The sequence below is a fragment of the Ictalurus furcatus genome, chromosome 7, assembly GCF_023375685.1.
Source record: "Ictalurus furcatus strain D&B chromosome 7, Billie_1.0, whole genome shotgun sequence".
NCBI classification, from domain to species: Eukaryota; Metazoa; Chordata; class Actinopteri; order Siluriformes; family Ictaluridae; genus Ictalurus; species Ictalurus furcatus.
This window is the reverse complement of record NC_071261.1, coordinates 27,881,891-27,896,932: the sequence shown is the minus strand read 5'-3', so window position 1 is coordinate 27,896,932 and position 15,042 is coordinate 27,881,891. Positions and strand designations below refer to the sequence as shown.

At 36.7% G+C, this 15,042-nt stretch overlaps 1 protein-coding gene across 3 annotated transcripts; it reads left to right on the top strand.

Moving 5' to 3' along the window:
* The first annotated feature begins 960 nt into the window (after positions 1–960).
* Positions 961–13,476, top strand: si:cabz01074946.1 (uncharacterized). Of its 3 annotated transcripts, none has more exons than XR_008386346.1 (5): positions 961–1,123; positions 7,213–7,536; positions 7,745–8,020; positions 8,370–8,531; positions 10,924–13,476. XR_008386346.1 is itself a non-coding variant. In XM_053629632.1 (5 exons), exons 1-5 carry the CDS (start codon positions 4,289–4,291, stop codon positions 10,949–10,951), a joined length of 885 nt encoding a protein of 294 aa, XP_053485607.1. In that variant the 5' UTR covers positions 4,077–4,288; the 3' UTR covers positions 10,952–13,476. The 3 variants fall into 3 exon arrangements, 2 of the variants coding, with proteins under 2 accessions (XP_053485607.1, XP_053485608.1); XM_053629632.1 differs by lacking the exon at positions 961–1,123 and adding an exon at positions 4,077–4,346 and having other exon boundaries at positions 10,887–13,476; XM_053629633.1 differs by lacking the exon at positions 961–1,123 and adding an exon at positions 4,078–4,346.
* Positions 13,477–15,042: the final 1,566 nt, after the last annotated feature.

The following is a 15,042-nucleotide window of genomic DNA, read 5'->3' as shown; positions in this document are numbered from 1 at the left end:
ACTACAGGAAGCCATGCAGCGCTTGCCTCTGGACCTGGATTATTTATATTTTATCTGCACAAATAGCATGATATTGATTAGTACTCTGTCTGATGAATAAAATTTAACATTCGGAGTCATGCAAGTATAATGAGGAAAAAAACGTTATATTGTGCATTCACTATGTAGGCTATTCATTCACTTTTTATAATGTTGTCATCTTATGGTAAAATGTATTTTTCCATTCCACAATGTACCACTATGGCAACACATTATTGCACACTTATTAAAAATAAAAACTGAAATACCACATCGATATAAGTATTTAAGCTATGACTCTTTAACTCAAGAACATCCTATTTGTCCTTCAGATGTTCAAAACTATTAGCACTTCCACATAAATAGGGCACTGGGCACAGAACGGTGAGGGTAAACCAGAAAAGCTGTTGGTACGGCTTTATTAATGTGGTGACGACTGATTCCCTTGATACTGAATTCGATGCACTAGTCGCATTGAAGTGACGTCATCTCCCCTCTTGGATTGATTGGTTAGAGGAGGAGCTGCAGTGGACCAATAGTGATGCTAAAACCCGCCCTCATTTATTCCAAGGAAAACGAATTTGTGCGCGATTCAAATTTTGCTTGTGTTTTTAAATGTTCGATTCACGCTTATTATTTTTCGATCCGTGATCGCAATACTTTTGAAGGGCAATTGATCCCATACACTGTCCTCTGTGGGGGTGCAACGGATAGCTGCACAGTGACGCAGAGGCGGAGTCCAGTCCATTCCGTGGTGTTACAATTAACAAAGCCACCCCCCCAAAAAAAAGAAAAATTAAAATAATAATTTGTACAAATAAACTATCTAAGTATACTCTGCCTAAGAATTATGCTGAGTTTTCTATCTTAACGGAAGAGAAGAAAAAAAATTGAAGGAAAGGCTGTGGTTTTCGGAAGCTATAAAAACAACAGGTGACTAGGTGAGAGGAAGTGGGAGGCGGAATGAGAGGCAGGTGGGACTGGTGAAAATGAAGGTGTGCGGTTGCCAGGCACCATTCAACTGGCGAACACTTCTGGAATATTCTGCCAAGGTGAATCAACGAGCGAGCGGAGCTTTGAAGGTTCGGATGTGTGCACGTCACAGGTTTGAGATCCTTTCTTTTAATACTTTTGTGGAGAACCAGTTTGCTCAAATCATTGGGTGTTACTGTAAATAAAAGAATTCCGAGTGTTAAACGGAATCTGACCGCCGTTTTCCCAGGTTTTCAAGTCCATGAACTCCCCTATACCTAAATCACCGCCATTAAAGTACTGCTATTAATGTGAACAACTTTTTGTTTTGTTTTGGTGAATTATTTTGCGGTTAACTATTTCTGTGTGTGTGTGTGTGTGTGTGTGTGTGTGTGTGTGTTATGAATGGATGCTTATTTCCTTACTGTTTCGCATATTAATCCTACGTATGGGAACTTTTTTTATTATTATTTTATTTTTTGATTATTTCGTTTGCTATGAACGAAAGAGATCTGTATTTTTTCTTACATCTATTGCATGAACAGGAAATGATGATGATCTTCCCTTTTGAGTAGTTTACTGTTTTTCCCCGCTGAGTGATGTCCAAATTATAAGTGAGGGTTATTTAGACTATCTGGCGCCCAAAACCCATACGTAAGGCTACAGGGTGTGTGTGTGTGTGTGTGTGTGTGTGTGTGTGTGTGTGTGTGTGTGTGTGTACAGCAATCTAAACACATTGGGTGTTTTTGTCTAATTATCATAACCGCTAAAATTAATTGCAAAGTTGACGGCTGCTTCATAGACCTCAATACCCTGCAAATCGTGGCCTTGTTACACTACTGTAATTAAACATTTTTCTACTGTGCTTTACATCATCATACTTCTCTACATGTTCATCTTTACATTCAACGTGTTTACTACATGGTTTTTTTTTTTTTTCCTTTTTTTTTTATTTTAAAAAAACTCTTAAAAAATGATCAAGGTCCCTTTTAACTGTTTGTTTGTTTACATTTTGGGGGAAAAGCTAGTTCATGTACCAGGTAATGATTCCTTCAGAATAAGGAAGGAAAGTGTTTTGTGTAATTTTGGGCATCGCAATGTTCCGATCGTCTTTTAAAAAAAATAAAAATAAAAAATAATTCTGCACCACGGAAAAATGATGCAAACTACAGCTCAAACCTGGCTTACAGCTCAGTGTGTGTCAAAACACGTTATTCCAATCAGACCAGACCTACGCTCATATAGGCCTATCATATTCATGTAGTGCGTGGTAGTGTGAGGGGGTTCGTGTTGTTTTTTCTCTCTCTCTCACGGACACACACTGGTGGCACACAAAGTTTTCCCATTGCTTGCCTTATAATTCAGACAACTCCCTTTACAAGTCTCCCACAGCGAGGCCCACAGCCTTCAGCACATGGTGATTGAAACTACATGGCAGTATACCTGATTTTATGCACCTGTTAAAGGTGTAGGTCAAGTAGCTGAACACGTATCAGACAGTGGGTGCACATACTTCGCACCAGTTTGTGTACATTAGGGTGTAGCCTTGTCTAAAATGTCTCGTGTACTTCTTGTTTTCCTCCCCACTTCCTTTTACTGCCACTCACGCACAGAGTGCTTGAACTATCACATTACAGAGAGCACGTCTGACATGCATGTGGTTGCTGGAAACTTCACAGCTACATGGAAACATTAAGGCATTTCCTTATTTTACATCACAAATTCATCATATATATCTATATGATCCTGCAGAGTTTAGCTCCACCCCTAATCAAACACACCTGAAACATCTAACCAAAGTCTTCAGGATTACTTGCAAATTACAGGCAGGTGTGTTTGATTAGCATTTTTGTGAGTTAACTTACTAACTACCCCCCTAAAATGACTAAATCACATCGTTTGTGACACAAAGCCAGAGATAAGCAAGCATTCTTTTAGCAGTCAAGAATCAAACATTATCGATCAAATCTAAAACCAAATAATTTAATTTAGATCAGAAAAACAGGATGTAAACATTCAATTAATACAAATTCAGTGCACATTAACACAGCTATGAGCATTAGCCTGGTAGTTACCTCTCCTCAGGTACAATGTCTTATTAGGAATTATTGTCTGACAGCAAGTCTGGCTTTTCACATGGGAAAAGTGAAGGGAGGAGGAGTGGGGGGTTGCTTATAATTGAAGAGGATGCAGAGGATATTTTCGCTTCAGATAGAGTTACAATCAGCCTTCATGTTTTAATAATTCAAAAGATTTAAATGATGTCCATTGAATAGGAAAGCATATTTTCAGATGTTTCTACTATAATCATCATCATCATCAGACAATGATTTTATCAGGTAAATTTGACTGGGGCACAGCAACCTTTTACTGGGCAGTTAAAAAAAAAAAAAAAAGTCTACCAGCACCCCTGAATTTGACCTTGCTGTGACCTTGACCCTGTTTGGATCAATTCCAAAATATAATCAGTTCAAGCATAACAGTGGCTTTATAAATAAAACTGTATTTCATATTTTTAGAAATATGATGAAAATGCAGTTTTATTTTAAAGCTCCATGAATCAGTGTTTAGGTCAGGCTACTGGAGCAAACCATTTAAGGAAGGAATAAAAAGTGTCTATTCATAGCATGCTAATGAATTTGGTCTTGTCAATGTCGTGCAAGCAGACTTGCCAGTGTTGTGCTTTTTACACTACATAAGTCCATGTTATATATTATATGGTTCATTCACACACAGGCTACATTAGTTTGACGTCATGAAGCAGCTCTTCTTATCTAGAAGAGGTGCGTCCTGTAGGCTGTGGACATTCTACAAGATAAATGTTATACAGTGTCAATATTCTGAGGTTTCATGGAAAAATATATTAATGTGGAAATATTACTGATGACAAAAGTTTCATTTTTATTTCAGCAAATGAGTTACTATCTTATACTAACTGACAGGAAACCACATTCCCCCCCCCCCCCCCCCCCCCCCCGCCGTTTACTTCCTCCATTTTAGTACAAATAATGACACAGTCTAAACCTCCTGCTTGAATAGGTTTTTAGTAAAAATAAATAAATAAATAAGTAAATATATTATATATAATATATCAGTAAATATTGGCTTTTATGTCTTGCAGTCTTTATGCTTCAAGTATTATATTCATTTTGGGGCTTTGTCACATCTCGGTCTATTTTTGATCATGTCACATTCACTTCGTGTAAGCCGAGGGCGGTTTCCAGTTGATTTGCGGATCCTAAACTCGAGCATTGTGAGCGGTGGCATTTTGAAACATTACACTTCATCCTACTGAAAAATGATGTTTGCGAGTGTGTCCATTCATGTAATGTGTTTGATGGTGTTTTTCCATCAAGGTAGGTGCAACTTTTATATAATATTCTTTTAAATTAATCTTTACCTAGCTACTAAGTAGCGAAAATGAGGCGGAAGTGAGTAGAGATCCTTCTACTGTTTAAAAAAAAATATTTATTTATTTATTTATTTATTTACTTTTAATTAGGGTATGTTTTTGATGTAATTATGTACTAAATAAATTAGACAAACCCAAAAAATGAAAGATATTTGCGAAATATAACTACTTCAAAAGATAAAATGTAGTAGAAAGACGACTATAAGAGCAGTGTCAATTGTTGCAAAGCTGTTGGGCTGTTCCAGATAAGAAATTGCTACTCCATTTTAGATATGGCTATTCAGTGTAAATATTGTAACTTTTATGTATTGCTGAGAGTGTACAGTGCACCATAGAATATTCATTCATGAGCACAAATCAGTATATAAATATATGAAAACATGCAGTATGTGAGATCAAATATATGGGGATATCATCTAATTTAATTTAAACTACTTTTTCAGTAGTGCTTCTGTGACCTCTAATCCATTTGGCCCACCCCATAACAGCCATTTGAGCATCCAGAGAACATACAACATAGCATAAACCCAAACAGTGCCAAATTATCAGAAATGTGCAGGTTTTATGGAGCCTAGCTGACCCAGAAGTCATAGGACATTGCAGCCCTACTGTCTGCGTGTATGACAAACATATATGCCCCTTTGGCTTCCATGTTGTGTATATATGTTGCTCCTGCTAATGCACCAGTGTGACCCCTTTTTGGAGGCCTGGTCCATGTAAAAAGCACTCTTGTAGCCAGTCTCATGTTAGTGAATAGATATTTCCACAAATTATTTTTGGGATCATTTGACCTTAATATCTCCTCTGTATTTTTCTTTACAGTCAATAGGTTTATAGGAGATATTTGATGAATTAAAGTTTACAGTTTTGGACATGAGTCATGTTCAGCTGGTGCCTTACATTACCTACATAGGCTTAGGTTACAAACGGTAGCTCATTCAGTCATGGCTCAAAGCTCTGAAATGTTTTCCTGACAATGGTAACTTGCAAAAGTCATATGAATACAACTGAACATTTTTCATATGAATTAATAATGATGTATTTGCCACTTTGAAAGTAAACAACTACCATTTGTGATGACATGTTGTATACTGAAGTGAATTAGGCTTAAAAATGGTCAAAAGAACTGCTGGCATTTGAGTTTTCTTTTGGGTTAGCCTGGGTTTTATCCAAGCCCACCCGCTGCCCAATTTCTGGCCTCACCACTAGTCTGGAGTGTCCATGCTTTGCAATAGTCACAGGGCTTTTAAAAATTTCCCAGCACAGGAAACTTTTCAGAACAGAGGAGTTTACACTTTCCAGTTTCTCTATAGAATGACAGGCTGTGTTTTTTGTGTGTGTGTGTGAGAGACACTCACAGAGAGAAAACCACAATGTTAAATCTAACTATAAACCATTAAAATGCTTTATTCATGAATAAATTAAACACTGTAATCATTGACAAATCACTGTGGTATAAATGGAGTTAAACACTCCAGACAGTGTATTATTCCTTACATGATCTGGAGTGAATAACATCACAGAATCTCTTAATGCCTAACATTGCTTTAGGCATTAAGACACTTTAGGCACTTGTAGAGATCTTTGTCCACTCCTCCCTGGAAAAAATAAATAAATTGCTTAATATTTTTCAATTTTTTCAATTCTTGTCACAGGTTTAAATATGGAGACTGAGATGATCATTGCAGAACACTGGGCCTTATCATGCTGGATACGAACAAATTTATTCACAAATCGATCATAGGAGTATATCCTGTTAGTTTAGAAAAAAAATTTGTATCCTATCAGAGCTCCTGAATTTGTGTAAATTTACATACAAGGAGACTGACTGGCTTCAAACTGAATAATTTGCAGTATTTACTGATGGTTTTTAAATATACTGATTGATTTTGTAAATTTTAAATAGCTTATTTATTTCAATTAGACATATGGATTTAAAAAAATGTGAAACCCAGTTATTTCACATAATTAAAGAAATATTAAATATGCCAAAAATATAAAGAAAGCAATTAATATAATGCCATAAATGAAGACAAATAAGACCAGTCATTCAGTTAAGACAAAAAAAAAGTAGAAAGTGAGGGCAGGCTGGTAGCATTAAGCCAATGCATTTAGCTCACACCATGTTTAGGAGGGACTGGATATTCAAAAATAATTTTTATTGTTGATGAAAGCTGGCTTATTTTTCACTGACCAAATGATCTTTTACCATGTCTGTGCTTGGATTTCTTGCTACTGGCATATTTTAAACACGGTATCAGAGAGGATGCATGGGTGAGTGAGAGACTTCTTTGACTACGGCAGAGGCACTTAAAACAATGAGCCTAAATACAGTTTCCCTGTGTGCTGTGCTCAGTGTCCGTAGTGTACGGCGTAGATCTATTTTCTGCTCTTATCATGTGAAACCTTTTTTATTTTCAACTCACTTAATTCATACCTAATGAACTTTTTCCTGTAATTTGTCTCCAGATATTTATATTTTTATGTGCTGTTATGCTGCTACATAATATATTTAATTTTAAATATACTTTTATTGCCATAGATGTGAGTGAAAACGTCTGTTTCAGTGAAATGCTCTTTTGCGTCATCTCGTGCTTTCAGATGTCAGTAAACTTTGCTTTTTATGTTTTTTTTGTTTGTTTTTTTTTTAATTTTTAAAAAAAAAAAAATACAATAATTGTTGCTTATTTTTATGAGGGGTGGCAATAATTCTGGAGCACATTGTACACTTGAATAAGTCATTTTTTGATTTGTAATTGGTCAGGGTACATAATTGGATCAGTTGTTGAGGTTTCTTTTTTTCCTTCCAGGAATCGGGGTTGAGGACGTAAGGAATGTTATGGGTTACATCGGCGAGTCTGTTGTCTTGCCATCAGATGCTGATCCCTCATGGACGCTTAGTACAATTCGTTGGACTATCTATGAAAACTTAACAAATATTGCAGTCTTTCAGAGCAAAAAAGTGAATGTTGAACGTTTTCCCTTATTCAGTGGACGCCTTGAGCTGAATACGTCTTCAGGCCATTTAACAATTAAAAATGTATCATCCAGAGATGCTTTAAAATACAGAGTGGAGCTGACAGACGGAATACCCACTCGAAGAAAGACCAGTTTTGTTCAGCTTTCTGTTCAGGGTGAGTAATTCATTGTTATGAAATGATGGGAACTTCATATATTTACAAAAAAAAAAAAAAATCACATTGACAGATATTTCATAAACTGTTAAATTGATGATAGATTTTTGGTTCTGGAAAAGCTATAATTCTATTTTTCTCAGTAACAAAAAGATTGAATATTAGTTATTGAGATTTCATTATAAATAGCATATTTGTGTTTTTTCAGAGCGACTTGGTAAACCAAGCATACGTCTGCTGCACAGTTTTCTGGATTCAGGGTATTGTGTGATCTCTCTTGGCTGTTTATCAATGAACAGTAAAATTTCTCTTTCTTGGGAACCTGAGCATGGCTTCAGTGAGTCCTTCTGGAGCAGCGATCAGGGAGATTCTGGTGAATCAGTGCTGTGGGCATCTTTCACACCAAACCGGGTAGTAACCTTCTCCTGTACTGCTGATGATGACCGTCGCCAAGAATCATCCAACAAGAGTGTAACATGTACAGGTATGTTTACCATGTTTATCAAAGGTTTATAAACGCATTCAGCGATAATCCATTCATACTAGTATGAATAACTAAAAATAACTGAGTAGGATACATGGTCTGTGTTTACTATTGTGTTTATTGTTAATATATGTGCGTGTGTGTATTTATGTAACATAATTTATAACAAACATTCCCTGTGAAACAACAACTAAAAATGTGATTTTATCAAAGTTATTATTGGACTGATTCAGGGGAATGCCTGGTCTGGGCATTCAGGGCTGTAGCCTCGAAGATTTTTTCTTTAGCCCTGGATAATTCTCCACTGGGGAATAGTTTTTCCTCAACTGCATATGTGTTACTTTTTTAGAGCCAGAACCAAGAGGAAACAACACTCAGCCTGGAAGTACTCAACCAACCTGTATAACGACATCTGAAGTTTTCCCTATAGGATTCATTGTAGGACTCGTTGTAGCAGTGTTTGGAGGATTTCTTTATAGATGGTTGATGAAAATCTACCAGAAACACAAAGGTGAGAGATTTACAGCATCATACTTTGAAAGTGGTTTAAAAACTGATGTGTATAGCAGGACCAGAATGACCATCAGGAGATTCTTCTTGCTTTTGCCTGCAGTGAAGCCAAGGGGCTAAAATCCTGCAGTTCCTAGAAATTAAGTTTGGTCCCACTAGACTTGCAACAGTGTTAGTAATCATTTGCCTAAACTGAAAAAAATAAAAGTAAAAATAATTTGTACAGAATAATGTATCTGTACATATAAACACATATAAACAAGTATCAGACCGGTGTAGCAGAAAGGAAAAGGGCACAAAAAAGACACCCTCCAAGAGGATGCTGTATAATGCAGCAAAAAAAAAAGGCCTGAACTTTTGTTCCAGTCCAGTCCTGGTGTACAGCCTTATTTACTGCATGAGGGATTAATAAAAGAGTCTTATCTTAAAAATGGTAGCCTATATGAAATAGAAATATATGGTTTCATTGATGACTTGGATATTTCAGATTATTACTATTTATAGTTGTATGTATTTTAATACAACTTCTGGCAAAAAATTATGGAATCTTCACACTTGGAGGATGTTCACTTAGTTTTTAATTATTATTATTATTTTTTTTACTTTGTAGCAAATATATATTAAAAAAAAAATCAGATTTGAGACAGAACAATTTTTGTTTAATAGCTGGAAATTTTGGCTTCGTGAAACATTTTAATTAATGGCATATTGTTTCCCAGATCAAGTAGAGGAAAAAATTAGGGAATCACTGTGTTGACGACACATTTATGTAATCACCTTGTAATTTGCATTTCTAAAACAAATACTAGCACAAGTCTAAAAATGCTAATAAGTTTTCAGTTTAGAGTCCTTAAAGACCTTTAACCTTTTTCCTTTTTGAAAGGAAACATGACCCAACAAGAGAATTGTCAATTGAAACAATGGAAAGGATTATGAAACTCCTTCATGAAGGAAATCCAACACGGAGTATGTTAAAAGATGTTGGTTGTTCCCAGTCAGCTAACAAAAAAGTGTCTAAAATTTGCTGCAAGTATAACCAAAATGTGAAGGTTATAAAAGGAAAACATACAGGTAGACCAAGGAAGACGGGAAATGTCAGGATCGAAAACTCAAAGCAATATGCTTTTGAAAATAGAAAATTCACAACAAAACAATTGGGCAGAAACAGGAGTAAACGTTTGACAGAACTGTAAGAAATCGGCTGAATATGAAATGGGAATTATGTATAGAAAAGCCAAACTAAAACCAGCACTAACACCTAAACAGAAGAAAACAAGGTTACAGTGGGCTAAAGAGAAGCAATCATGGAGTGTGGAGGATTGGATGAAATTGATATTCAGTGATGAATCACGAATCTGCGTTGGCCAAGGAGATGATGCTGGAACTTTTGTCTGGTGCCGTTCTCTTGAAACATATAAAGATGTCTGCCTGAAGAAAATAAATTTCCCCACTCGTTTATGATATGGGGTTGCATGTCCGGTAAGGACTGGCAGGACCTCAAGTCAATGCACAGGTGTATATTAAAATTTTGGACACTTTTTTTTTTTTTCCTCATTCCATTGATAGAATCTAGGTTTGGTGAAGTAATTTTTCAGGATGATAAAATGATGGAGAGTTAAAGCTTTTCTTCAGGAAAGGCAGAGCAACTCAATGTAATGGCCAGCAAACAGTCCGGATCTCAGTCCGATTGAAAATTAGTGGTGGACATTTAAAAACTGGTCCGTGACCAGGCTCCATCCTGCAACTCTGATCTGTGAACCACTATTCGAGAAAGTTGGAACCAGCTTGAGGGAGAGTATTGTTTTTATTAGTGTAGGCCATGCCTCAAAGAATTCAGGAGCAACAAAGTACTAATTGTGGTGTTTGTTGATTCCATAATTTTTTACTCTACTTTATCTGGAAAAAAATATGCCATTAATTAAAAATTAAATCAAATTGTTTTGTCATGTGTGATTTGTTTATATGCTAAGAAGTAAAAAAATATCTAGGTGAGCATCCTCTGAGTGTGGTTCCACAGTGTGATGAATTTTTGCCAGGGGTTATGAATATAAAAATAATAACTAACTACTTTTTTCCCTCCCTGTTCCTGGTAGTCTGTAACAAAGGATTTAAATGAAAAGATATTGGTCAGTACAGAAAAATTCAGGGTGCTGGTATTAAGACTTTACATCATTCAACAGAAATTGTCAAGCAGCTATAGTTAGTGGAGGGAAGGGGCATATTGCAGTGCAAAATCAAGAGGGCAAGGGTTATACCCATACTGAAGAAACCCACACTGGATCCCTCAGACATCAACAACTACTGACCAGTGTCACCTCTCTTTTCTTTCCAAAATCCTCTAACACACTGTCTGTAGTCAATATTCTCTCTCTCTCTCTCTCTCTCTCTCTCAGAACAACCTTCAAGATCTGGCTTTACTGAAACTTCATCCAGGCAAATCTGAACTGCTTTTCATCCTCGCATCAGTATCTTGCAATCTTCCTGGACAACTCTCTGATGTCACAACATCGGAAGGATTCAACCATTATATCCACACAGGCCACTCAAGTGCTTGTTCAGTCTCCTGTCATTTTGATACTGGACTACTATTGCAACTCGCTCCTGGCAGGTCTGCCTCTGAGCTCCACTGGACCTCTGCAACTGGATCAAACTTGAGATGGTATGCCAGATCTAGGAACTACCTCTCTGGTCAAAGAAAAAATTTAATCACTGTACCAGCAGTCTTCTGAATGCACTGCCTCCCTCCATCTGCTAAACCTGTCTATCACCAGGCGCTTAAACGGCCTTTCTGGCATTGATATGTGCCCTCTTGATACTGATTTTCCCTTTCTGACATTGTTTTGAGCACAAATATCACACTCAGATTATCATCCACCGTTGCTTGTAAGTACAGAGATCATTCCTCTGGCTGTTTTATCTTTCCCCTACCTTACCCCTCGCACACTGGTTAAAACCATGGCCATCTGAAATACATACAGTGCGAAGTGCAGTAGGTACAATCAGAATTCAATTAACTATTTGCTCGGTATGTTAAAGTGGCGTTCCAATGTTTTATTCTAAAACCTCACTGCATTCAAACAACTCCAAACAGAAGACACAATCCATGGGCATAAGCAGAGTCAGTATTTATCTCTATATATTAGCAATTCTACCCTTAACCGGTTTGCACTCTGTAGTGATGGCTTTTGATTCAGCCACTTGGGCAGAGCAGGGTGCTCATAATGTTTGTGAAATTTCAGACACAAAATCTTTCAGATAGAACATCTAAAAATTTCAAATTTAAGCTCGAGGAAATATGAATTTCGGCTAGGCAATCGTGAGTGTTCTCAGAGACTGGCTCCACAGAATTAATTAGGCAACACAACTCTACAGTTGGTGTATTAGACACACTAATAGGTTTAAGAGTTACATTTTGGGTGGCACATCGAATAACCTCGTATCCTGTTCTTTCAAAATAGAAATGACCTGGTGTGATGAGTGTAAGATCAATGTGTGAGAGAGCAATTTTCCCAGTGATCTGCACTACGAGAGCAGCTCCATGGGAGCGTGCGAGGGAGTCTCTGACCACAGAGGAGTAAACCGCAGGGGAGTCCACAGCCCCTGAAGGAGACGCTCCCAGGTGTACTTCTGATCTAGGAATGTTAAGGGGAGTAACAGCCTTGAGCTCTCACATGTAGGTACACTGGAAAAAGAGCTGATCACAGTTCGACAACAGAAAAATAATATCCTGTGGAGTGGAATAGGTTACAGTACGGACATCAGGCAGTAATGGAGCTACTGGGATGACTAGTTCATTGATTTTGCAACTTTTGTGTAAAATGCTATCTTCTTCCAGCCTTAAACATTGGTTACTGGGTGGGTTGTATTGCAGAACTTATTACAGTTGTTATCACAGCTTGCTGTAACAATGCTAGACTAAGTGGGCATGTTCCTTCATCCTTTTCTGAGGATGGAGGGTATTGTTTACAGGACACAGGATGACTATACTTCACTTTAGCTTAATACAGTGTATATGTTACTTGCTGTGCTTCAACCTTATGTAGCCCATAATGTGCCAGGTATGTTAGCGAGTTCAGGATGAGGGATGCCACCATCACTGTCCAATTTGGAAACTGGAGACAGACAACTGGGAACACGCAACTGCAAAACCCATTATTAAATGTTCAATTTATGCAACAGATCAAGGCCTATTAAAAATGGTGAATACTTATCAAGTGATTTACTGTACACTGATTTTAATAATGCAGAAAGCCATTCAAAATGAGGAGTTCAGTTTTTAACATATTAAGACTTCTGATGGTTACAGAGCACTCAAATTGTTCGATATAAACAAATCACAAGGCCCTGTTTGTGTGGAATCTGTTTGTGTGGAATCTGTATTTTTGAATTTAGCAGCTGATATTATTTCGTCTCCGTGAACTTATCTTCTTGTTCCTTTATTAAATGAGGGAAATCCCACTATATTAGATCATTATAGTCCAATCCCAAAGCTCTGTGTCCTATCAAAAATTTTAGAAAGCCTTATCAAGTATGAAAGCCTTATGAAGTAATCTCAGCTTATCCAATCAAAGGGACAACACCTTTCACAAAGGGGTCCTCCACTCTCACGTCCAGCCAATCCGTCAAATCCGTCACATAGCTCCAGTCTGCTGTCTTTAAAAATACAACCCCAATTGGCAAAGATTCATTCATATCCCTTCCTGAGTTCCTTTCTCAATATCCTTCTGGTGAATTAAAAACAAAACTCCTTTAGTCTAGGACTATTTGTGATGTACACTAACCTAACATGTTAATATCCCATCTGTGTTATCGAGTGATAATCCCAATAATACAGAACTAACAATACAGTAAATGAGGTTGAGTTGAGATCTAGACATGTATTTAAAGTTCTGGTTTCTTTTATCCCACTAATTTTTATTCAAAACAACCTAGTGAATTTGTTTTTATGTGTACAACAATAGTGTTTAGTTTAAATGGTAGACATGCATGCACCCTCTGTCCCTTTACAACTGTAAACCACACTCAAAATATCACTCAGACCCTTCATACATGACACCTTTTAATTTTGTTCACTTTATTTTAAATATGTATAATTAGGAGTAATGCGTAAATGTCTTTAGCTTAGTCTAACATAAAATGTATCATCTGTGAGCTTTGTTTCAATTTAACACCCATTTGTTTCCTTTGCTGAGTGGCCATTTGTGAAAAGCATAAGATTCCCTCTATAAATGTATCCATTTCATGTAAACTGTATTTGATCATATTAAGGTAGTGTTAAGTCCACTCATGTCACAAACTACATTTCCCATCCTGCACTGCGGTCCACAAATATGGCTGGCTGCCATGGACTGCAACTCCTAGATCACACACACCTGCATCCAGTTCACAGCTCAGTCACAGCTACAGTATAAAGACTTTCAATTCACACTCAGATTGTGCAGTATACGCTCCAGTCCTCGTGTTTGTGACCACTGCACTGTATTATTTAAATATTGCAACTATCCATTGACATATCCATAGCACACTGTATAATATATATATTTGTATATTCACACAACTACTTTGTTCTATTCACCATTCTACGGTTCAGAAAAGAAACAAATCACTTCAAACTACACTGTTGCAAAGATACTGTAATTAAACTAACTCACAAACTCACTGCAGTGAGAGCCACATCAGCACGACATGTCAGCAAAAGAAACCTTTATGCAACGCTGCCTACTCCAGATACTCCTACTCCATGCAAAACCCGAATTCCACATTAACTATTCACCATCTTATTCTAATGTGAAGGACTCAGATAACACATCTGTAATAGACATAAAACACCTTACAGAAAGTTTGAAAATAAGTGCAGACTACTATTACCATCAAATCGTACTAATTATTCATCACTGGACATAAGCAGCATTTAAAGAGATATATGCAGCAATTATTCATCATTGTGCAACATGAATACCACACGCCAAAAGAACTCACACTTACACTGCTCGACTTAGCAGAACAGGAGTTTTATTATTATTATTATTATTATTATTATTATTATTATTATTATCAGTATTGTTATTATTATATATTTATTTATTTATTTCGCTTTGAGTTCACTGCAATTGTGACGTGAGTGACCAGTTGGCATGACATCAGGTCCCATAAAAATGTATAGACACGTACACGTATAGGAATCAAAGATACACAAATTAGTTATGGTTATTCCAGCTCTTTTTAGTGAGTCAGTTCATTTGACTCAGCTCAGCACTAAGCCAACTTTAGCAATATTTGGACCTATGATTACTGTGTGTGCACATATATCACTTAAATTGTTCAGTTCAAGCTAATTATACTAAATCTTTAATCATACATAATTTTGGATTATGTTCAGCATAAAACTTTAAATAATACAAAAACATCAAACATTATTACCCATGGTTACCCATTGAGCGTTTTATTTAGCTTGATCTATCCAAAACTCAACCCATTCCAAACAAATCACACTCACTACACTGCTGGACTAC

Excerpts from the sequence above, each read along its gene's own strand:
- si:cabz01074946.1 (XM_053629632.1), top strand. The coding sequence starts at position 4,289 with ATGATGTTTGCGAGTGTGTCCATTCATGTAATGTGTTTGATGGTGTTT. Across the intron at positions 7,537-7,744 it reads TGTTCAGCTTTCTGTTCAGG|AGCGACTTGGTAAACCAAGC; the intron begins GTGAGTAATTCA and ends GTGTTTTTTCAG. Across the intron at positions 8,532-10,886 it reads AATCTACCAGAAACACAAAG|TCAATATTCTCTCTCTCTCT; the intron begins GTGAGAGATTTA and ends CACTGTCTGTAG.